The 23460-nt window shown below is 35.3% G+C and overlaps 1 protein-coding gene across 5 annotated transcripts; it reads right to left on the reverse strand.

The window, feature by feature from the left end:
• Positions 1-4434: 4434 nt before the first annotated feature.
• On the reverse strand, positions 4435-23460 carry LOC128505573 (tyrosine-protein phosphatase non-receptor type substrate 1-like). 5 transcript variants are annotated; one of them, XM_053476076.1, is made up of 7 exons: positions 23232-23460; positions 22907-23037; positions 21851-22171; positions 21378-21665; positions 5195-5551; positions 4950-5057; positions 4435-4790 (listed from the first exon to the last, which is right to left on the reverse strand). In XM_053476076.1, the coding sequence occupies exons 2-7, from the start codon at positions 22977-22979 to the stop codon at positions 4687-4689; spliced, it is 1251 nt and encodes a 416-aa protein (XP_053332051.1). In that variant the 5' UTR covers positions 22980-23037; positions 23232-23460; the 3' UTR covers positions 4435-4686. The 5 variants fall into 5 exon arrangements, with proteins under 5 accessions (XP_053332051.1, XP_053332054.1, XP_053332052.1 ...); XM_053476079.1 differs by having other exon boundaries at positions 21378-21647; positions 23232-23459; XM_053476077.1 differs by having other exon boundaries at positions 4950-5045; positions 23232-23458.

A 23460-nucleotide genomic window follows, 5' to 3' on the forward strand; every position in this document is an offset into this window, starting at 1 on the left:
CTTTTGATGTTTGGGACGTAGCACCGTTTAAATGTGCTCTCTTTGCTGAGAATAAACAGAGATCTTCAGACATCATGCCTGCGTGTGTGTGTGTTTGTCTCTCCCGGTCGATCGGGCCCGGACCGGTAAGTGTATCAAGGTGCGGCGGACACAACAAGCTAAAACTCTTCTTCTCTTAGCTTATAACTTAGCTCGGACACACACTTCATCATTTAAAACCTAACAGTAACTAAGAATAATAACGCATGGTTTAAACGGGTGACCTTACCTATTAATTACAAAATAAAGTTATAAATAAATAATAGAAGAAAAGTATTATAAAAAAGTAAAAACACACAAAAACTCAGAGTGCAACCGCCCATGCGCATTTACATTTAGTCCCATAGGAGCCCACACTTTCAATCTACGTATCCAAACTTTTTCTTTTCTTTTCCTCTGTTAAGCTGTCCATGTGGAATTGGCTTTTAACCCCCAAATTTTTTTATCCTTTATATCATGTTGTCTAAACTGTTTTACCGACACATATTTTTTGAGTTTTTAGTACCGCTGTGTTGTAATCTTAACCTGAGGGTATTTTTTGTTTCCCCCATGTAACCCCATTGTACACTAGTCATGGTGTACACAATGTTTTTGCCTGTTACGGTTAAAATACAGGTTGATTGCTATACCCCGAACATAATTCACTCTTAAAATAATGATCCCAGGAAGATGGTTGCTGAAGAACTGTGGAAATGAATCTAGAGCTACACAGGATGTCATTGAGATTTCAATTTTTATGGCAGGTCTATATAACTCTAAACCTTTGTAATTCCGGTACTTGTGCTTGTATATCTTTTTAAAGTTTTTAAAAAATCTTTTTATTTATATGTTGCGAATGTAAAGAATACTGTAGTTGATTTTATGTGACAAAGAAACCTCTTGAGTGCGGGTCGCCTTATAGAAGTCTCCTTCCACTGTACAAATGTGATGAAACCGAATCAGTTGTCATTTTATGATTCCTTTAAAGGTATGTTTAGGGTGAAAACTTAATTTATGTAACAGGCTGTGGGTATCCGTATTTTTTAAATAAACCTTTGTTTTAAGTGTACTAGAGTTTCCCAAAGAATCTCCCTGAAACACTGTGGTATCCAAGACTGTAATATCATTATGATTTGTAGTGTATTTAACCGTAATGTTTTTGTGATGTGTATTGAGCACCTCAAAAAAGTGCTTGAACTTCCCCCTGCCATGTTGCCAGATCCCAAAGAAGTTGTCCAAGTACCTGTGATATAACATATGTGTTAAATGACATTTTGAGTTATTTCCCAACCAGCGATGTAAATATTTGCATAAGCCAGGACGATTTTTTTTTATCCCTTAGATAGCTCTTATGTTTTTGTGAAACTGGATTTAAAAAGTTGTCAATATACTAAGCTATATGGTAAGACTCGCTCCCACAGTCAGACACTATAGGGGGGCCCCCTAGGACCTCCCCCAGTTTTGTCCTACCTCCAAAGGGGTATAAATCTTTGGCAACAAATAAAATAGTCTTTGCCTTGGATGGTCTGGACCTATCAGATAGTGTTTCTGTTTTGCACTAATAATTTTGTCCTGATGCATGTCGTCAAGGATAATATGTATTCTACGTTTGGTATTTAATCTGACACTTCTGATCTGAAGCTAGGACTGTTAAATATAAGACCTCTCGCATCAAAAGCAGTTATTGTTAATGAAATTATCACGGATCAGGAGTTTGATATACTCAACAGAAACCTGGATTAAACAGGACGAGTATGTAGCTTTAAATGAAGCTGGTCCTCCTGGATACAGCTACATACACCAGCCTCAGCTAACTGGTAGAGGAGGAGGAATTGCAGTAATTTACAATGATAATCTGTCTATCGTACAAAAACACGAACACAAATTTAGTGCATTTTAAGTTCTCTATAGTAACATAAGTGTGACTACAAATATGAAGTCAGCTCAGTCGAACCCACTAATTATCATTTACAGACCTCCAGGGCCGTACTCTGAATTTCTTTGTGATTTCGCAGATTTCTTCTCAAACCTAGTCGTTTATTCACAATTCCACTGTCTGAAGTTATCTCAAATTACTGTTTTGTTTCAATTAAAGTGTGTCATAGTAATAATGTACGCACAGCGCCGCGCTACCGTATTGAACGTAAATTCACAACATCTACCACACAAAGCTTTATCAGTAATCTCCCAGGGTTACCAACTTTGATTGGATCACCGTCTGACCCCACAGAACTCAATATATTTATTTATTTATTTTTTTATATTAATATTTAGAGTCGATGTTCTGTTATACCTTAGATAATGTAGCTCCAGTTAAAAGAAAAATTATTAGAGATAAGAAACTTGCTCCCTGGTATAATGATCACATGCACACTTTAAAACAGACCGCTCGGAAATTAGAATGTAAATGACATCAAACTAAATTGTTAGTATTTCAAATAGCATGGAAGAAGAGTATGGAGTTAATTATGTGCCAAAATTTAACAAACAAACACAATCTGCTTTGCAAAGAAAAAAACGACTTTCTCACAAATGCAGCGTTTTGCAAACAAACACAATCCGATTTGCAAAGAAAAAAATTCAACTTTCTCACAAATGCACCCTCCATATTTTCTCACAAATGCATCCATCCGTATTTTCTCACAAATGCATCCATCCATATTTTCTCACAAATGCATCCATCCGTATTTTCTCACAAATGCATCCTCCGTATTTTCTCACACATGTGCCCAACCTATTTTCTCACAAATGCAATGGAGCAATTTCCTCTTCCAAAACAGCAGATGGCGCTATCGGTCAATTTACTCTATTCTCCCAAGACCTCAAACAACGTGTTTATATGGTTTACCCTTATGTCCCAGAGGAATATGAGTGGGGAACAGTTTTGAGGTGTCCATTGTATATCCAGACAGCCAGACGTATTAACACTCCACTATCTTTAGGATAGAGCCCTGTAGGGGAATAATACAGTTATATCAAACCACAGCTGCATTTTAATTAACTATTGAAGGCTGAAAGAACTGCCATCATGTTTGGCTTTTTATATCCATACCAGACGTATGCGACATGATGCATCAAAATCTTTTATAATTAGTGATCATATCTACATTTAAATAATCTTTAACAAAGTTATAAGGGGTAAAAAAGCTTTAAATGAACAGTAAACATACTGAATTACAGACAGAATTCTATTACAAACCTGCTTGTAAAAAGTTTCATAAATTTCATGCAGTCTAATACAACGATTCTTGCATCTTACTGTATCTACACCTCGCGCTGCAACAGCTGTCTACAATGTATGATTGTACTACAGACACAGATTATTTAAATGTAGATATGATCACTAATTATAGTTAATAATTCAATAGTTAATTAAAATGCAGCTGTGGTTTGATATAACTGTATTCCCCTACAGGGCTCTATCCTAAAGATAGTGGATTGTTAATATGTCTGGATATATAATGGACCTCAAAACTGTTCCCCACTCATATTCCTCTGGGACATAAGGGTAAACCATATAAACACATTGTTTGAGGTCTTGGGAGAATAGAGTAAATTGACCGATAGCGCCATCTGCTGTTTTGGAAGAGGAAGTTGCTCCATTGCATTTGTGAGAAAATAGGTTGGGCACATGTGTGAGAAAATACGGAGGATGCATTTGTGAGAAAATACGGATGGATGCATTTGTGAGAAAATATGGAGGGTGCATTTGTGAGAAAATACGGATGGATGCATTTGTGAGAAAATATGGAGGGTGCATTTGTGAGAAAATACGGATGGATGCATTTGTGAGAAAATATGGAGGGTGCATTTGTGAGAAAATTGAATTTTTTTCTTTGCAAATCGGATTGTGTTTGTTTGCAAAACGCTGCATTTGTGAGAAAGTCGTTTTTTTCTTTGCAAAGCAGATTGTGTTTGTTTGTTAAATTTTGGCACATAATTAACTCCATAGAAGAGCATCCTGAACTATAGAAAAGCTCTTAGTGTAGCTAGATCAACTTATCTCTCCACTCTTATAGAAAATGTAAAAAAAAAAAATTCCTAGATTTTTATTTAATACCGTAGCCAAATTAACCAAAAATAAGACCACTGCAGAAATCACCACAACAACATCATCGTGCAATAGTGAGGACTTTATGACCTTTTTTTAAAAATAATATTTTTAATACCAGGTATAAAATTAAGGCTTTGAAACTGGACAATGTAATTGATGGTAAAAACTATGCAGTGTCCGATGTAATGCTTTGGGATCAGAAATTTACTGGCCCATTGTATATTTTATTTTTAAAGAGAAAAGGGAAAAAAGACATAAAATACAAGCTTTACATAAAATATTTAATTTATTATTAGTCCTAGAAATAACTGATTGGTTTTATTTTTAGAACATTTTAAATATAATGTTTTTTTTTTTTTTGTTTTGTTTTGTTTTTTACATTACAGTACATTTTTCTTCTTTCGCAAATCCCCAACCAACTTTTAGCCAAACAATGGGCAGAATTAAATACAAGCTTTATAATTTACACAATTATAAGTTAGGGCAAAAGTTTGCTGTATACTGTGATTTGAAAACGTTTGCATAATATTTTGTCACCTCTGCTGTCAGGAAGGAGTAATGACCTGAGTTCATACATGGTACTAATTACGCTTACATAATCATAACCATATTTTTTATAGTGGATAGGTTTGCTTTAGCTCATGTTGATAGACCTGATGGTTTGAGACAGGTTCAGATGTAGCATTGGCATCAGCCGTAGACCAGAGATGGCGTGCAGCTGAAAGGCAGAAGGCAACAACAGCTGTTTATTTATAATGTAGTTAATTAAACAAATCTCAACCCACGGAAAATTTATATTTTATATATATTTATAGCGTGTATGTGTGTGTATATATGTATGTATATATGTGTGTATATTCATATATATGGAACTTACAAGTTGTTAAATGTTGATAATAAACTTCGATGAACAAAGCAGTGACTACCAATAAGCCAAAGAGAATCCCGACAACCATGTAACGCACAAATAAACCTGTAAACATATCTGTAGTAAGTGGAACATTCTGTAGTTAGTAAATGAGTAACAGAAGCAAGATAACAGTAGTAGTTAGTTACTTATTAAACCACTGAACAGTAATAGACAAATAAATCAACTGTTAACTTTAGATAAATAATTCCTACCTGTAAATGCCTCTTTTCTTTCAGTGCACTGAGCAGAGGAAATGTTAACCAGAATGGGTTTGCTCAGGCCTGAGTGATTAACCCAGCAGTAGTACACTGTGATGGTTCGAGACGGGTGAAGATACGATGTGACGTCGTAAGACCCGTCTCTGTTTTTGCTGTAGTTCCTGCTGGCATGAAAAGAGGTCAGATTTTCGTCATATGTTGGTGTAAGTGAAGTGTTCAGGTAACTGATATATTCTCCATCTGTAAGCCAGGACTGCTTCAGATCAGCAGGGTAAAAGCCCTCAGCAGCGCACAGCATTGTGGGAGCTCCATCAGACCCTCTAATACATGCCACAGAAACTGATGGAGATGCTGCAGAGGGAGAAAGAAAAATGAATTCAATTTAAATTTATGAATCCTTGTAAACATAAATTTTATCAACAAATGTATATTTTTTCTTTTATTTGAAAAAGCAAATTGGTTCATATATATAGGCAGGGAAGGCATTTACTTTTTGCCATGATTACCTAATATTATATTTCTATATCTCAGAAAAGCAATCTAATATTAAAACAATAAATTCATTCCACTATACTGTATGTACACTCCTTTGCAACATGGATCCTACATTAGTTATTTAACCCATTTGTCATTAGAAGAGCAACTCATTTCTGGTAGGACCTTCACTGCACTGCATTGAGATGTTTTTCTGTGTAGTTTCCAGTAGCTTCCTTGACCAATCAGCATCAGAATTTAAATTGTGACGCTTGGATACAAAGACACAATAGATCAGTTACCTAAAAAAATACACACACTTACACTTTAGGGTTTTTTTAACATTTTATTTATTTATTAAAAATAGAAAACTAAATTATTTGACAAGTTGCATCATACAAAATAACAGTAGAAATCACAGCAGTTTTATTAGTAAAAGTAAAAGCATTTTCACACACAGTGTGACAAGAACTCAACAGGATTGTCACTTAACGGCTATATAAGAAAACCACTTATTAGTGAGACTAAACAAAAAGGACCCAATTTGCTAGGGAGCATGAAGATTGGACTTTGGAACAATAGAAAACACCATGCTTAACAACTCGTACAATGTTCTTAGCATTAAATGCCTCATCCTTACTACTTCAAAGAAATCTCTGATTAAACCTTTCATCCAGAAGGGTTTTTTTGTGTGTTCATGTGGCTTTTTCTTTATCTATTCCTAGTTCAGCTGCAAGGTGTTAATTTTGAAGTAGGATCATCTTTTGTGGACAGCAGCTATTTAGTCTGTAGAGATAAACCCCTCTTGCCTGTAAAAAGTGGTGTCCAGCAGCTTTCAGTTCAGGTCAGGCCTTTACCTTGGTGGTTCTTGGGTTGTTCATGACCATGTGAACCAATTACTTCTCAGTCTGGGTCTTCATTAGAATCAGAGAGTCTTATTGACAAGTAATTTGTTTTGGTGACACAGCTTCCAGATATGACTTAAAAAACAACATAAAAAAACATCTTGTATGAGCTGATGATTGTGGCGTCTTCTGCAAATTTTAGGAGCTTAACAGAAGGGTCTGTAGAGGTGCAGTCATTTGTGTAGAGCAGTGGGGAGAGAACTCAATTCAATTATTAATTAAATTTTATTTGTATAGCGCTTTTAACAATTGTCATTGTCACAAAGCAGCTTTACACAATCAAAATAACTATTTGGGTTTGTATGGAATGTGAATGTGTATAAATCAAAATAGTCAGATAGTCCCTGATGAGCAAGCTGAGGGCATCAGTGGCAGGGAAAAACTCAATAGTTTTTGGCAATAGGAAGAAACCTTGAGAGGAACCAGACTCAACAAGGAACCCATCCTCATCAACTCCAGTGTTGGTGGTGTGGCTGTTGGACATGAATTTCCCCAGTCTCATCAGCTGTTGTCTGTCTTTTAGAAATCTGGTGATCCAATGACAAACAGGGCCAGGAACCTGGTTTGTCCAGATGTTGCAGGATAAAATGCAATCCCATGTTAAATGCATAATCCACAGACCTGTTTGCTCTATAAGCAAACTGCAAGGGGTCCAGTAGGGGTCCAGTAATGCCCTTTAGATAATCTAACACCAGTCTTTCAAGTGAGTTCATGACCACAGATTTCTAGAATGGGGATTGCGGAGCGTTTAAAGCAAGATGAGACTTCACATAGTTTCTGTGTCTGTTGAAGATCTGTGTAAGGATGGCGGTTCCAGCTTTTTAGCACTGGATTTTAGACAGGCTGGTATAACTACACCTTGGCCTGGACCTTTCCTTCTCTTTTGTTTCTGGAAAATTTGACGAATATCCTTTTCACAGACACATAGTGCAGGAGGGGGAGAGAGGGTGATTGCCAGTGGTGTTAATGGTGGTGTAGAGAGATGGTCAGAACACGTGTGTGGAGGTAGACTGGATGTTTTGAATCTATAATAGAACTTATTCAGGTCATCAACAGTTGTTTATTCCCTACATGGTTGTGGGATGGCGTCTTGTAGTTGGTGATGGTTTTCAAGCCTTTCCACACTGAGGCAGGGTTGTTTGCAGAAAAAAAGTTTTTTTCAGCTTTTCAGAGTAGCTTCTCTTAGCCACTCTGATCTCCCTTGTTAATGTGTCCCTGGCCTGGTTAAGGTTTGAGTGGGCTTTTATGGTTATTCCAAGCATATACAGTTCAGTACACAGTGAAACGAAACTACGTTCCTCCAGGACCAAGGTGCCACATACAACATAAATTAACAACATAATTTAACAAAAGCTAACTAGCTAACTAAGAAACCTAATTAGCTGACCTCCTTGGACTGACTTCTATGCACAGTGTATTGGTAAAGACAATAAGTCCTGTCAAATAAAGCTTTTATATGTTCGCACAGAGAAGCTACAGTACCAGCTGTAGTCAATCATTATCACAAAAAGAAATTGAGAGGTCATGGGCCTCTTCAGCATCACTGAATTAATAATCTAATTGGATGTATGTATATTTTTTGACACTGAAAGTATAATCTTGACTCTTGTATTGGTTTTTAAAAAAAAAAACTTTATGCACAAATTTTTTTGTGTGTTTTGTAGAATCATTCTTCCCCTGAAACCAGCCACTTCTAAGAATTCATTGAGCTGTCCCATGACGTTCATGTTTATGATGTGTATCAGCTTCTCACCACAAGTTCATTTTTCCTCCCTATACTTTTTGCCCTTTAGCTGAAAGCACTTTTTAAACCTTACTCTCAATCATTTTCACTTAATTCACAAAAATCAAGGAAAGCAACACAAAAGCTATAAAAACTGTTATTGAATATTCTTTTATAATGGAAATGGTACCAGTTCTTAAAATTAGATCTCCTTTTGTTTTTTGCACTAAACAAAATATCTTCAGCTTCAAATCTATTACAGTGAAACTCTACATATGTAATGTATAAGCATGGTCATGTGAGCAAACAAACAAATATTCTTACCTACAACATGAATAAACGTCCTCTGGATTAACACACAACGTGTAGGAGGTGGGATATATTCATCTACTGTACACGTGTAAATACCAGAATGATTTATTTGAACATTTAGCAAGTCAAATGAAATTTCTTCCGTTTCTGGGATCCATACAAGTCTGATGTTGTCCTTACACATCTGTTTAGTCCAGGATTTGTTAAAATAAAAGTATGCACACAATGAAGAATTTCTTCTCAAAACTATAGTAAAGGCAGTAAACTGGTTCCTGTTTATGAGGAAGCAGTCCTGTTTTGGGTAACAGTTGATGGTGGTTGACAGACCCTGATAAACTATCTGAGTTGAATTAAAATGACAGCAATTCCAGGTTCTCACAGCTGAAAGAAATATTTAAAAATGATTTAATTTTGTTCTGCTGTTCAGTGTGAGCTAAATAATTAATACTAACAGTTAATATATATTTTATATGTGACAGTAAACGAAAATCATATTTGACGCTGTTGTAATAAAAGACAGAAAATGTTCCATACGATTCTGTTAATAAGGTCAGTTACTTGATGCACAGGATGTATAATAAATGCAGTACCTGAGAAAAAAGGCAGAAGCGTCCAGAAAGAATAAACCAAAATCCAATGTTTTGCCAAGAACTAAAAATGTAAAGAAAAATTAATAGTACACTTTTGAACTCTGACATATGAAGTGATAAGTTCAAATGTTTAAATGAATCAAATGTTTAGGGGAAAATAGTTATCACAGTTTATTCATATAAATAGTACTTAAGTGAGGTTACAATATAATTAGCCTGCACAATCACACTGTGATGTTTTTCCTTTCTGTCTACATATTAATAGCACTTACCATTTTGTTGACTTAGAAGGTGAAGCTTTCTCTTCAAGTAAACTGCAGCAAGGCTATTGTGGGCGATTTCCTGTACGAACCACAGAAAGACCACTGTAGAGACAGGAACTGTTACACCTCTGTGCCTAGTCTCTGCTTTGACCTTCTACATGTTGCATCTTACTGGTAAGCTAAACCTGCACAATAAGCAATTATTTCAATTCGATAAGTTGCAAGCTACAAAAGAAAACTGTAAAGAAATAAAAGTAGGGTCATCTGCAACACGTTCCTTCCTTTGGCTGAAATGAAATTGAATGTCTCAAAATCTTAAAATGAAACTAAAAATATATGCTGGGAGCTAAGCTACCGTGCATAGTGCAGGTAATGTGCATATGCCACCTCAAGTGCCTTAGGACCTCGTTCAAGTTGGCCAAAACAGAAACTACTTAAAGTACATGCAATTTTTAAAAAAAATTTTTGTAAGAAAACCAGTTACAACAGGGGCCTGTTTTCTTTCTTAGCTGACTACTGTAAAGTGACAAGTTAATTTTTGTGATTGTGTGGTTTACATTACATCAGGTTACACCACAGTTACACTCTCACACTGCTGCTTGCTCAGATGGTCATGGTAAGACCACCAGCTGTCAGTGCCTTACATACATGATCTTACACAGAGACTCTGCTGTTATGTATTACGTACTAATTTTGATGAAGTTATTTTAACAGTTAGAAAGGATTAATGTATGTAGTATACAGTACAACTGCAGTTTGGAATACAAATTTAAAATCTATCCAAATGTTCTATGAGTCATGTGATTATTGCTGACACTGTAGGAAGAACGTGGGCAAAGCCTTTATTCGTCACTTATACATTACTGCACATTTGATATTTTTCTTTGCATATTCCAGCATAACTGGGGTCAGAGCACAGGGTCAGGCATGATACAGCACCCCTGGAGCAGATAGGGTTAAGGGCCTTGCTCAAGGGCCCAACAGTAGGTCTTGGGCCTAAAAACTTTAATTTAAGAAGGGACGATTGATGTATTAGCATTGTACATTTACTGTTTAACTGTGATTCATAGCTGTATTTAAAAGGAAGTGAGAGTTGCATAAGTCTGTTATCTGAAGTCTTCTGATTTACAATGCAAGGCAAATCACAAGGCGTTTTTGTGAAATTGTCTCTTGAAATTTCAAAATTTTAATAAAAATTAACCACCAGTCAGGGAGGGCCGAAGACCATCATGTGACTTCTCTGAACCACGTGACTCCAGCCGACAGAATCTTTTCTAACTGCTCGCTTATTCACCATTGATGGTCCTGATCTGAACCCAGGCTAGAAACCTACCACTGAGTGACAAATGCCCTATCACCATGGTTTAAGTGCTTTAGAGTTTTTACTTCACAATAGTGACTAGCTAACACTTATAGTGACAGACAACTAAAATGTCTTGAGTACTCATTACAAAAAAAAATACAGCAAAGACACAACTGAGCATTCTCATAAATCAGTATAAGCCAAAATCTACATTTTTATGGGCAGAGAGAGTGGGAAAACCACAGGCCATGCTAAAATGCTAATGCCAGGAGACATACTGTAAGAGATTTAAAACACCTTTACCAAGAGCTCTTGGATGACATCATTAGATGATAAGTTGCTTTGAGCAAGTAGTGCTGTAGCTATATGTTGCTGTGCATCTTCCCTACAGACAATCACGATAAAAGTACTTTTATAATCTAAATAATCAAGACCATACCTTTGATAAATGGCCTAATTGCTTTAAAGTGCTGTCATGAAAATCCTTGGTAACTCACTGAACCACAGATTCTGAGTGTGTGGCTTTATGTACATTGTTGAGAATGGGGGAAGGGTCAAATACTATATAAGGTAAGAGTGTCGTGAATAGACTTGCCTTTTTTACGTACAAAAAAACTCAACCTTGTCAGACAAAAACTGACCATCCCATAAAAAAATAAATTGTGTTTATGGTCATGGTAATCAGTTCTGGATTGTCTAATATTTATGCAATATATGCCAATCAGTCAAACATACGCAAAACAAACATTAAGCCCAAAATGTTGTTGGAGTTTGGAGGATGGGTCAGTGGCTCTTTGCCTGTAGGGGCGGTGGTTCACTGGATGTTCCGGCCCCTTTCTCTCTTGGCTAGCATTTACTCTTTTTTTTTTTTTTTTTTTGCCAATTTGTGCTACATTGGCTTTTCTATGGGATTGGACTAGACAGGCTTGCCTTCGCTCCCCACAGGCATAAATGACCTTTGGGTCCCCAAGAACTTGTCATCAGATTATGACATAATACATACATACAACTGAGGTCCGTTCTTCGTACGTCGCTTGACACATCCAAGATGAACTGACACATCTAAGATGAGATCATCGTGCTAATTACGATCTGGCTAAGTCGGTTCTTCGAGCACACCTGTTGTTGATGATTAGTATAGCTGGATTGAGTTGTCTAGGATTATTGCGGGTTCGTGCGTTGGTTTAAAAGGCGATATGAATCGACAGTAGAAACACTGATCACAAGCCCTCTGATTGGTTGATAAAATAGAAAAAGAGCGGCTCAATTTTTTTTGTAACGTGTCATAACGTGTTATGCGCTGAAATGCCCCACTGCCATGGATTGCCCCCCTACGTAATCGCTATCAAATATTATATTAGAACATAAATTCATAGGTTTATGGTTTTCAAATTACAAATTACATGAGACAATAAAATAAAATAAGCAATATGAAAATAAATATGTTGTACATGAAAAAAATAGAAATATTATGTATACTTTTATATTGTTTATTTTATAATAAAATTTGTTTCGTCCAATTTATCATTATAAAATATTTATTTTTAATATATAATATTATATATAGCATATTTTTATGACAAACCCCTGAATAATAAATGTGTTACAAAATAAACATTATACACGAATTTGTATTAATGGTCTTGACGGCTGTCTCGTGCCTAGGGTTTATTATAATAGTAATATCATATTTGATAACAATAAACCTATGAATTTATGTTCATATATAATATTTGATAGCGATTATGTGTGTGTGTGTGTGTTGTCCATGGCAGGGGGCATATACTTTTCTTTTTCCACGTGAGTCAGTCGTGCTCTTTAACCAATCAGATGTGACCTCGCCATTTCAACCAATCATAACCCGCCAGGAGCGCAGGCTAAATCCTGTTTACATTAAATAAACCTGCTCCCGAGCAGGTTCAAGCTTACGGATATGTTGCTATGACAACAAATGCTAGAAGCGCATCGAAGAACGAAACAATCCAAGATCAGGACAAATCCACAACAATCAAATCCAGCTAACTGAGTTAGCGACGTACGAAGAACGGACCCCTGTATGATAATAATAATAATAATAATAATAGCAATAAAACAACTGTATCATATAATCTATATTAAACAATTAAAAATAAAAGAAGATGTGTGTTATGTGTTATACATTTTTGCAAGAATAAGTCTGTGGAAGGTGAAATTCTTAAAATGTTTCTCTATCCACCTTCCTTCAAAACAGGGTTTTGCTAACCTACAAATAAAAAGGAAAATACAGAGAATTCTGTCGTCTACCCTTTTTAGTAGCATTGTATATTTTGCTAGTTTAATTTAGTGTGTGTGTGTGTGTGTTTGTGTGTGTAGTATTTGAAAACTATACTTTGAGACTTGCAACCACACATTTGATAATGACTGAAGTAACATCATGGCCTGTGTGTTTGTGTGTGTGTGTCACACATTTGGTAATGACTAAAGTAACACCATGGCCTGTTTTTTCTTTTTTAAGCTAAGCTGTGGTAGAGATCTTCTGCTTGATAAAAGTGTTGCGACAAAAGTGCAAGGAACCAGGGTGTGCAGCATTTGCCATTTGCCATTTATTTAGAATAACCAAAACCACTATACAAAAATGACAGTTCATATGATCCTACTTTAATAAAAGTAGAGACACTGTGATATTTAGTCCATAGTTGTGTAATAAAAAAACAAAGTGACTAGTCATAAATAAAAGATAATGCACACAGACTAAATGTAGAGTCTGTTTTTATGATATCGGTTGCTTAGTTATTTTTAGTTCTCATAGATGCATTCCTCTTTCTCATTCTGCCTGGTTCTCTGTGGAACACATCTGACATTACTTTTGATAGCTGATCTGGCACCAGGCTGAGCATGTTGTAGATTTGAAGTAGAGTTGATTGTAGAACTGGAAAAAGTGAAGTTCTCATATATTTTATTTCTGTAGATTATGGGGTTACTTGAATCACGACTTTTCTTACCTAGCCATTTGCATAGAGAGAGACAGGGGGAGACAGAAATCAAAAAATACATGTTAATATGAACTTAGTGATAGGAATGAAGTGATAATTCTCTTTATTACCATCTAGTGGTGAAATATATACTAGTTGAACTGTTCACTTTCATTTTAAAGAATACATTCGAATTTAAAGATCCCAGCAAGTCTGAGACTTTGCTTTAAAATAACTTTGCAACACGATTAATTCCAGCTAATGGTAAGTGGTTGGACTCACATTTAAAGATGGCTACACAAAGCAGAATAAGGAGAAGTAGGCCTGCGCATGTGCTGACAGCTGCAATGATGATGATTATCACTGAAACACACACAGACACACACACACATTGAGTCAAACTAGCAAAATAAACAACACTACTAAAAAAGGGTAGACAGAGTTTCCTGTGTTTTCCTTTTTATGTGTAGGTAAGCGAAACCCAGTTTTGAAGGAAGGTGGGTAGTGTAACATTTTAAAAATTTCACTTTCTTCCACAGACTCATTCTTGCTGTTTGCTCATCAAAAATTGTTATCTTCCAAAAAAAAAGACAAGTTACTGAGGATTGTAAAATATCATGTAGATACACACACACAGTTTTACACACTTTTATTTTAATTAAAACAATATAATATTACAAGTAGAACTAAAAAAACTAATACAAGTATTGCTAACTATTTCTGTTATGACATAAAAAATTAGGCTTAGTATTCATATTTCCATATAAATGTGAGCAGTTGAGGGCCTTGCTCAAGTGCTCAACAGGGACAACTCATGGGATTTGAACTTGGGACCTTCCGAACCAAATGCCTTAACCAGTGAGTTAACCCAGATCCACATTACCACAGTAACACTAATCATCAATTAGGCTCCCGAAAAGAAGGTCAGTGCCATGTGTGACCTTAAGTGCAACCCAGATCCCAAGGCCACGACCTGGACTACCCAGATCCCAATCCATTCGATATATATCAATATATATATCCGAACCATCTATATAAGTCTGATCTTTGGAGGCTGCATTCCACAACCAAGAGAATCCACTACCAATTTTGCTTAACATTTTGATATCATTTATAGCACAAATTTAACTTATGGCAAATACCCAAGTACTGCAAAAGTACTAAATAAATTTGACCTAAAAACTAACTATATTCTGTCTAGAGAGTTTTGTGTGCTACTGTAAAAAAAAAAAAATCTGCCTGGACATACATACATACAGACATACAGACAGAAAATTTTCTGAGACTGGCTTTGGGTCCTCCAATTTATGAAACGTAAAGATATCATTGACCGAGCGAGTTCTGACCAATGTAAAGACAAAATCTTTTATTTATATAAATGGATTTTAAAAAATGGGATATCAAGCAGGGTCACTTGGGACCATCAAGCATTTAGCTTGCCTGAACTTTAAAAGCTTAAAAGGGAAACCCCCGTGAACGGTAACACTGTTTGACAAGAGAACGAGGCGTGTGCCTTGCATTTCCTGAGGAACAACCACCCTTTAGAGGTGTTCTGCAGGGTACGTCATCAGAGAATCACAGAGAGTGCCTTTTAATACCAAAAGCAGGGGTTGCTGATTACAGGATTAATTAGGCTGCATTGGGCAGGAAAATGTAATAAACCTAACACACAGCAACACGCAAACTGAAAATAAAAGTGTTATTACCAGGTATATTGAGAATATCTAAAAGTCTAAAACTTATGTCAGTAACTACTAGTGTTAATTTTGAAAATAATAACGCAAAATATTTCACTACAGAACAGCGACGAAATCAGCATGCAATATCGTTGACGGAAAAAAGGCGAGACAAAAATTTGGTTTTAAAAAATTAAAATGAATAAAACATTTGTATTTTTGTCAACATTTAATTTTCATCACCATCCACTGCGATACGATGTTCATTCATTATGGCGCGAGCAGTAGTGTTTTCCAGGTCACAGGGCGGGGCCTATCAGGAGTAAGTTGCTCGCGCAGTGATCCCGTGTTACAAGCTCAGTCGTCACAGCAGTATTACTCAGGCCAAAGAAAAGAGATGATATTTGGGCCCATTTTTATGAGGCGTTGTATACAACTTAAATCGAACTTCACTCAAACACACTCTCCATGCGCAAACATATAGGAGGCCAAACACAATTAAAAGTGGGACGAAACCGCGGCACCCGATTGAGCCGCCCTGGCCGGACCAAATATCTGCGCGGCTCTGATAGAATTAAACTCTGCCCACCATCAATTTACATTTTACTCACAATTCCCCGCTGTAGTTTAGAGTGCACAAAGTGGAAGCTTATTAATGCTTCGGCTATAATGATATTGGCAGACATTATGAACTTGAACATCTTAAAGTTATTATGTTTATTTTTCCTATGCGCCTTGCCATGCCTGGTTTGTACTTGAGCATCCCAGCGGGGTAAAATGTAAATTGATGGTGGGCGGGGTTTATATCAGCATTGCCCAGTGGGTCACGCAGGTTTGTAATTCGAGCAGCACTGCTTAAGTAGGTCCGCACTAAACGATCCACAGGGCTTCGCAAATAAACCAGATCATCTCTGTGTATCCAGGTTGTCGCGCTGCGCTGTCCACTGGGCTGCGCAGATATTTGGTTCGCCCAGGACGGCTTAATCATGTGCCGTGGTTCCATCTCACTTTTGATGTGTTTGGCTTCCTATAAATACACGTGCACGGTAAGTGTGTGTGGGCGTTTCATAGTTGTGTGTGCGCACGCGATATGTAGTTATTTGAGCACTATTTGAGTAATTATGTGTGTGTGTATATATATATATATATATATATATATATATATATATATATGTATATATGTGTATGTATGTGTGTATATGTGTATGTATGTGTGTGTGTATGTATATGTATATGTATATATATATATATATATATATATAAATATATATATATATATACACATGAAACACTGGCAGTGTTTCGCGTGTGTGCATGAGTGAAGTTTGATTTAAGCCGTATACAGCGTCTTATACATTTTCTTTATATTGAACCGGAGAAAAAAAGCCAATGTGTAGTAATATCAAAGGGGAAACAGTGTGGGCACGCAGTTGCTGGGAAAAATACCACAAACCTGAAGAAACGCATCAAGACATACCATAATAATCACCCAGTTTTACAACCTCTCTGTGGTAATTGTTACCACATAATGACATTTTCTATTTTATTTTATAGTTAAACTGATGCCAAAAACATGAATCTAATAGATTAGCAAAGGATTGTGACCGAAAAGAGCTTGAACAGTCCAAGTGTGTAAATTCATTAAAAATCAAAACAAAGTTTCAAAACACTGTTCATACTGCTCCTATAGTTTTGTAGGACATACAGCAGTGGTGATGGTTAAAAATAAATATAATTAGCTGAAAACATCATATGAAAAGATACATTTAAAATGTTAAGAAAATCATTTTGTGAAAGGTTTTTGGCGAGACTAGATTGACTGTAGGGTTAATTAATAATCAAATTTTTAAAATGTTACATTTTCATTAACTGAAACTAGATGAAAATACTAAAAGGTCCTTTTGACTAAAACTAGACTAAGATACCATACTTATCAACTAAAACTTGACTAAACGAAAATAGAGTATGATCTACTTAATATGATAAAAACTATCAGGAATATTCATCCCAGGACTAAAAAAATACCTGAAAAAATAAACTAGCAACTCCACATACCCATATACAGGTTATGCAGCTGCTTCGATTTTCTAGGTTCAGTACCTTATTTACGCAATGCAAATCGTGTGGGTGTGATTATCTTCGAGGCTGGCAATTTTGTTCTTAAGTGGAAATGTCTAAGACAGGACTTTTCAGTAGCATCTAGTCAAAAGCACTTGGCTTTCTGCCCAGAAAGATCAGTGATAAAAAATGCAGACTATAAAAGTAAATAGCGTTTTTTTTTTTTTTTGGTCAAATATAACATGATGCTAAACAAAAATGATAAAACAAGATAATCAATAAAATATTTGACATTATGTAAATGATATGATGCAATAATGTGCTGTAAAATGTGTTGTAACGTGCAGAAGTATATATAAATATAACATATAAAAATATATTTCAGTGGGAAATATAATGGTTACATTAAACTGTCACAAAGTGGCACAGGACGTCTTGCTTTTATGTTGCTTATGTCAAACATTAGGACTGTTCTTTATTTGGATACACATCTTTTGGGCACACTTAAGAGTGCATGCAAGAAGATCATATAAACTAGGACAAGCCAGAGCAAAAGTGTGCTGAAGTGTTTTCGATTACATTTATATAACTCACTCTATAAAACTCCTTGCAATTAGCACCAGACAGATGTTGAAGTGTTTTTTTTTTTTTTTTTTGCTTCTTCAAGGCAGGTAATCCTTTTGAGTACTAAAATTTGGAACTCTCAGTGCGAGCTCTTTTTTTTCTCATTTATGTACATTGATCAGCCAAAACATTTACAGCACTGCCAGGTGAATTGATTAATATTGATTATCTAATAAATACCAGTAAAGAGATGACAAGATTATGGCTCACTCCTGTCCACGGGAACCAAAGGCCAACCCGTCTGGTGGAAAAACCAATGCTGCACAAATTGCTGAAAAAAAGCCACTGCTGGCTGCGATAAAAGACACCAGAACACACACAGTGCAACAGAGACAGCAGCAATGTCCCAGGGCTAGCTTGACACCTACGGGCACCGTTGCACAAGGGGGACCCAAAACCTATGTGGCCTTAATGTTAATGTTTTTAATGTCATGGCGGATAATGTTAATGTTATAGTGTATATAATGTACATGCATATACAAAATGTGTAAAAAATAAATGTCAATTTTAGGACATTGGTGAATAATGTCCTTTTCTAAATGTCTTTTTTTTATTTACACGTTTAATGATTACTCAAAGTAATAGCTGTGAACTGCAGACTAAAAAACAAATTATTTTTAAAATTGAAAAAATAAAAAAATCTGTAAATTTGTATTGTTTTTGTTAGGCTATTATGTATCAGATTTATTGTAAACCATTTAACAGTGTTTAAACACAGAGCTGAATTATAATGAGCTGACTCTATCTACAGGAGCACACCATACACTCTACATCTGAATTTTCCAGATTACCAGTAACTAGTTGTATTCAAAGTTAGGGCATAAGATAGGTCATTACTGTATGCTTATAAACTTAACTTAAAAGTTATTTAAAAAAAAAAAAAAAATTTTATCAATTATTAGCAACCTCTATGTAAATTCCTAATCATGCATCAATTACCTGAGATAAATTGCAGTCTTTTGCGGTTAAATAAATGCATGCATCCATATCACAGTTTTGATTTTCATGAATTAATTTTTGCAGCAGTTTTGCGCATGTGTGTATGTAATATGTAGATAGTGTTGTAGATAGTTACTACTTTTTTTTTTTTTTGCAGTTGACATTCATATAAAACCCCATGCTAACCCTCATGCGTTATTTGAGTTCCTTGCAATAATTAAATAGTAGGGATGTTCTGATACCGACATCAATATTGGACATTGGCCTGATACCGTGCTCATGTACTTAATTCAAATTATTCTGATACTATCGCACCAATTCCACTTTAAGGTAAAGCTGGACACACCCTGCACACCCTCTTCTATCTCTCATGTTAAAGAACAGTCAGTGTTGACAACTTTGCTAGAGACTGAAGTGGAACTACCTTTCTAGTTGTACACTAAGCAAACAACTTCACAAGCATGAAATGTGTGAGCAGCAAGCAGCTAGTGTTTTCTCCTCTTTTTTTTATGTCAGCAAGGTTACATTTTATCTAACAGCTAACTTTGCAGTGCATGTCTTGGTCTTTTGTTTTTGCTTGACAGTCACTTCCAGAGCTGTGTTCTGTGACAGTACAGGCAAAAGTATGCGTGAAATGCAATAATTAACTTCATATGATAAATGCAAACAGGCAATGGTGTTATAATTACTGTATTAGCTTGGAAAACATAATGGCAACATGAGCAAAATACACAAGCGTTCATAGAGTGTGCGAGCCTGCATGAATTTAAACTTATATGGTGTTACTTAATAAAATATTTTTGGTAGCACTATTTCTCTCTTATTTTCTAAAATATTTATCCTTGACTTTCAAATAAGGTGGCAAATGCATGTCCTTCCTTAAAGACATGTAGATATTTTAACAGAAGTTTTTTTTTCCTTTAAATGTCTTTTCACTAGTTAATGTTGCGACTTTATCAACACTGTTGTTGCTCACTATCGGATGCCATGGTATTGAAGGACATCAAAATGCCCATGCGATTTCCTGCCCAGTAGAAAGTATTTAATGTTCATTTTATTTATCAGATATAATGTATGTACAGTCTATGGATTTTCCAGTAAGCACAGTTGCCTGTCATAAAATATTTTTTTCAGAAGATTAAGTGGAATAGTTGTATGAAAAAGGACATCAGAAGAATGGATGAGGATTTTACTGAAAGAGCAGTTTCAGGGCTTTTTCAGGGATTTGATAATTGTTGCAAACTTCAAAAACAATCTGATTCTCTGCTGCATGCTATAATTTGTTATCACTTTTTAGGTTAGTGTTGGTGAATAAAAAAAAAATGGCACACAGGAATATGGGAGGAAATTGTGACTAAGCAAGTGATGAAGATGCATTCAGTAACCAAAGCCGTGAAGTAATTATTTAGATTATGTAAACATAAAAGATAGATTGAAATGTCTTCTTTCGGTTTATTCACACATCTGACGTGCTTTTCACATCTTTCTAGCTTAATCACACCATGTCTGTAAGTGATTCTATAATAATTGGGGTACATTTCATGTAAGTAAAAGAAGAATACATAAACAATGTTCCCTCTCAGTAGATAGCAAAACTAATAGCGGTTCAAGAGCTTAAACATTTACTTTTTTCTGACAGATTACATACACAACTGGATAACATATATGATGGGTAACACAAATGACGACTTCCTTAATTTCAGGGCTAGGACTTGCCTGTCTGACCATTTCTCATTTTCATGAACAGTTCAGCACTGTCAATTATAAGAGTTTATATAAGAGTTTATATAACATGGTTGGGTTAATTAAAAATGGGTAAAACATTTCCAAAAATGAGTAGACACTAAAATTTAATTAAACCACAGAGAAGAGTAAAATAATTTGATGCTGATCACTTGGCATCAAAACAAATCATTTTTGAGTTACAGGATGGCATTCTGTAAGTAACTTATTTGATTGATCTTTTGTGGTGGTTAATAAATTGATATTTCAATCATTTAAATTGGATCTTTTTTTAGTAATTAGAGTTTTTAATGAAGTGTATTAATAATTCAAATAAATTAATAGTTGTTATTAACTCTAATGTTTTTTAGTCATTATTCTGAAAACAAGAAACCCTCAATCGCAAAAGCGGTGTTGCGAAAATGGTCAATTTGGCAACATTATAAAAATTTTCAAGCTTAGTGAAGAATAGGATACACATAATATTTGTGTAATAACATGCTTCCCCTTAATAGATAAAATATGATATTATTTGGAAAATATTTAGATTAAATACATTTAGATGTACATGAAATGTGTACCCTATTATATAATTATAGAATGACTCACATGTTAGCGAGTAGGTCCAAAAGCTCACCTGAGTGTTGTTTCAGCGTGATGTTCTTGCTGAGTGTCCGGTTGTGTGAATAACTGGCTTGACACGTGAGAGTTTCTCCTTCTGTCCAGTTTGGCTTACAGAGCGTCAGAGTGCTGTTCATACTGCTGGTCCCGAGATGGTGAATAAGTTGAGTTGCTCTGGTCCATGTGAAGTTCACCTGCTGTGGACTCAAACCTTCCAGAGAGCAGATCAGCTCCACACAGGAGGAATTAGTGTTGCTTATCAGCTGCAGGGTAGGAGATGGTAGAACTGCAGCAGAGGAGAACACTGAAATCAGAAAGTCATCAACATTTGACTGAAATCAGAAAGTCATCAACATTTCCTCAAGAAACTATACAATGCAGTACAGCTTTTGTAGGATAAACACATTACATTTATTGTTAGTAAAGTGAGAGACACAAAACTATTAGAAAGCAAATGTAGAGTAACAGAAGATTAAAATCATTTATTACCTTTAAGCCTCAGAGGTAAAGATATTTCTTCTGCTGGTGGTGGTATTAATCTGGTCACCACACAGTTATAAACACCAGCATCACTGCTTACAATACCTGTTATATTCAGCCCTAAAGGTTCTCTATTTAGTTTAAACCGAGGTTTGCAGTTAGGGGGATCAGAAATTGTATTACTTTGAATATTGCCTTCACATACATTTGAATTGTTTCCATTGTTTTCATCTTTTAGCCACTTTACACTGACTTTCTCACTGTAACTGAACTGTAAAGGACACGGTAGAAAGGCAGCATCTCCACTAAACACTGTAACGTCTTCTGTACCTGCAGAGTGAAAGAGTTGATTAGTATAGTGCAAAATACTGACGTGAAGAAATTTATAATAAACTTATAACTGGCCAGGCTATATAACAAATGATATATTACTATTGTCCTAAATTATGTCATGGTGTCCTTTTGTTTGAAAAAAAGCAAGCACTGTTTGTACCAAGTGTACCAAGTAACTGTTTGTTTCTGGTGTTCCCTAAGAAACATCAGCAAAATTGAATAAATTAATAGCGGATCATAATGCCTTAAAGTATTCTGCTACGAAACGTTTTTACACTAATTGCTTAACATTCCATGATATTCTGTGAAAAGGCTTTATGTTTTAATAATAAGTACAGTCGCTTATAGATGACCAAATAAACAAAATATTTTAAAAAACAAAATTATTGAGCAATAATCACATCTGTTCACTTTGAATTATTTTATAAGATTATTAATTTAAATAGCAACATCATTATTTTATTTTATTTTTTAATTATTAAAAAGTCTAAACATGAATGCTATTTACTATTCTCTACACTGGTTTAAACAGAAAGTTAAAGGAAACAAAAAACATGAATACAGATTTATTATCTACATGACTAGCATGTTATATATATATTAACATATTATTTAGTATTTAGTAACACAATCTATTAAAAGGCAACTGTTGTGAATTTAGAGATGAGCGATTGTGCATAAAGAGACAACCACTTATAAACCAAGCTAAAAGTGAGAATAAAAAAGGCTTACTGGTATTTGTAGAAGAGCAAAAGGAAAAGGTTAGAAGAAGGCACAGACGCTTCACAGATGGCATGTTTGGCATAGAGGTTTAAACCTTTGTTCTTCAGCTGCGATAGATCTACCTAAAAGTTTTTTTTCACCTTCACACACACACACACACACACACCACATCACATCACATCAAGTCCTGTCCAAATGAAATCACACCTCTAACATCCGCATAAGTGACGAAATAACTACGCTGTCGTTTCAGTCTACCGAGACCACCTACAGAATAACATTTACACCAACAACAAATTAATTCCAATGAAAAGCAATGCTAAAAACAACTTACATTAAACAGTTAATCCCGTAAAAGATTTACTTGCTACTGTTATTTTTTCTTCTTCATTTGTGTATATCATGTGACACGATTTGTAAACCCAGTGACATCAGGGAAATATTTAGAAATGTTTTGTGTTAACCTCTGTGAGTTCTGCTTTCTGAAGAAGACAACACAGAAACTGGTACTTTAGAATACAGGAAGCCACAGCATTTCATTACTGCATTTCGTAACATCAGCT

This window comes from Clarias gariepinus, chromosome 17, assembly GCF_024256425.1.
Source record: "Clarias gariepinus isolate MV-2021 ecotype Netherlands chromosome 17, CGAR_prim_01v2, whole genome shotgun sequence".
Taxonomy (NCBI): domain Eukaryota; kingdom Metazoa; phylum Chordata; class Actinopteri; order Siluriformes; family Clariidae; genus Clarias; species Clarias gariepinus.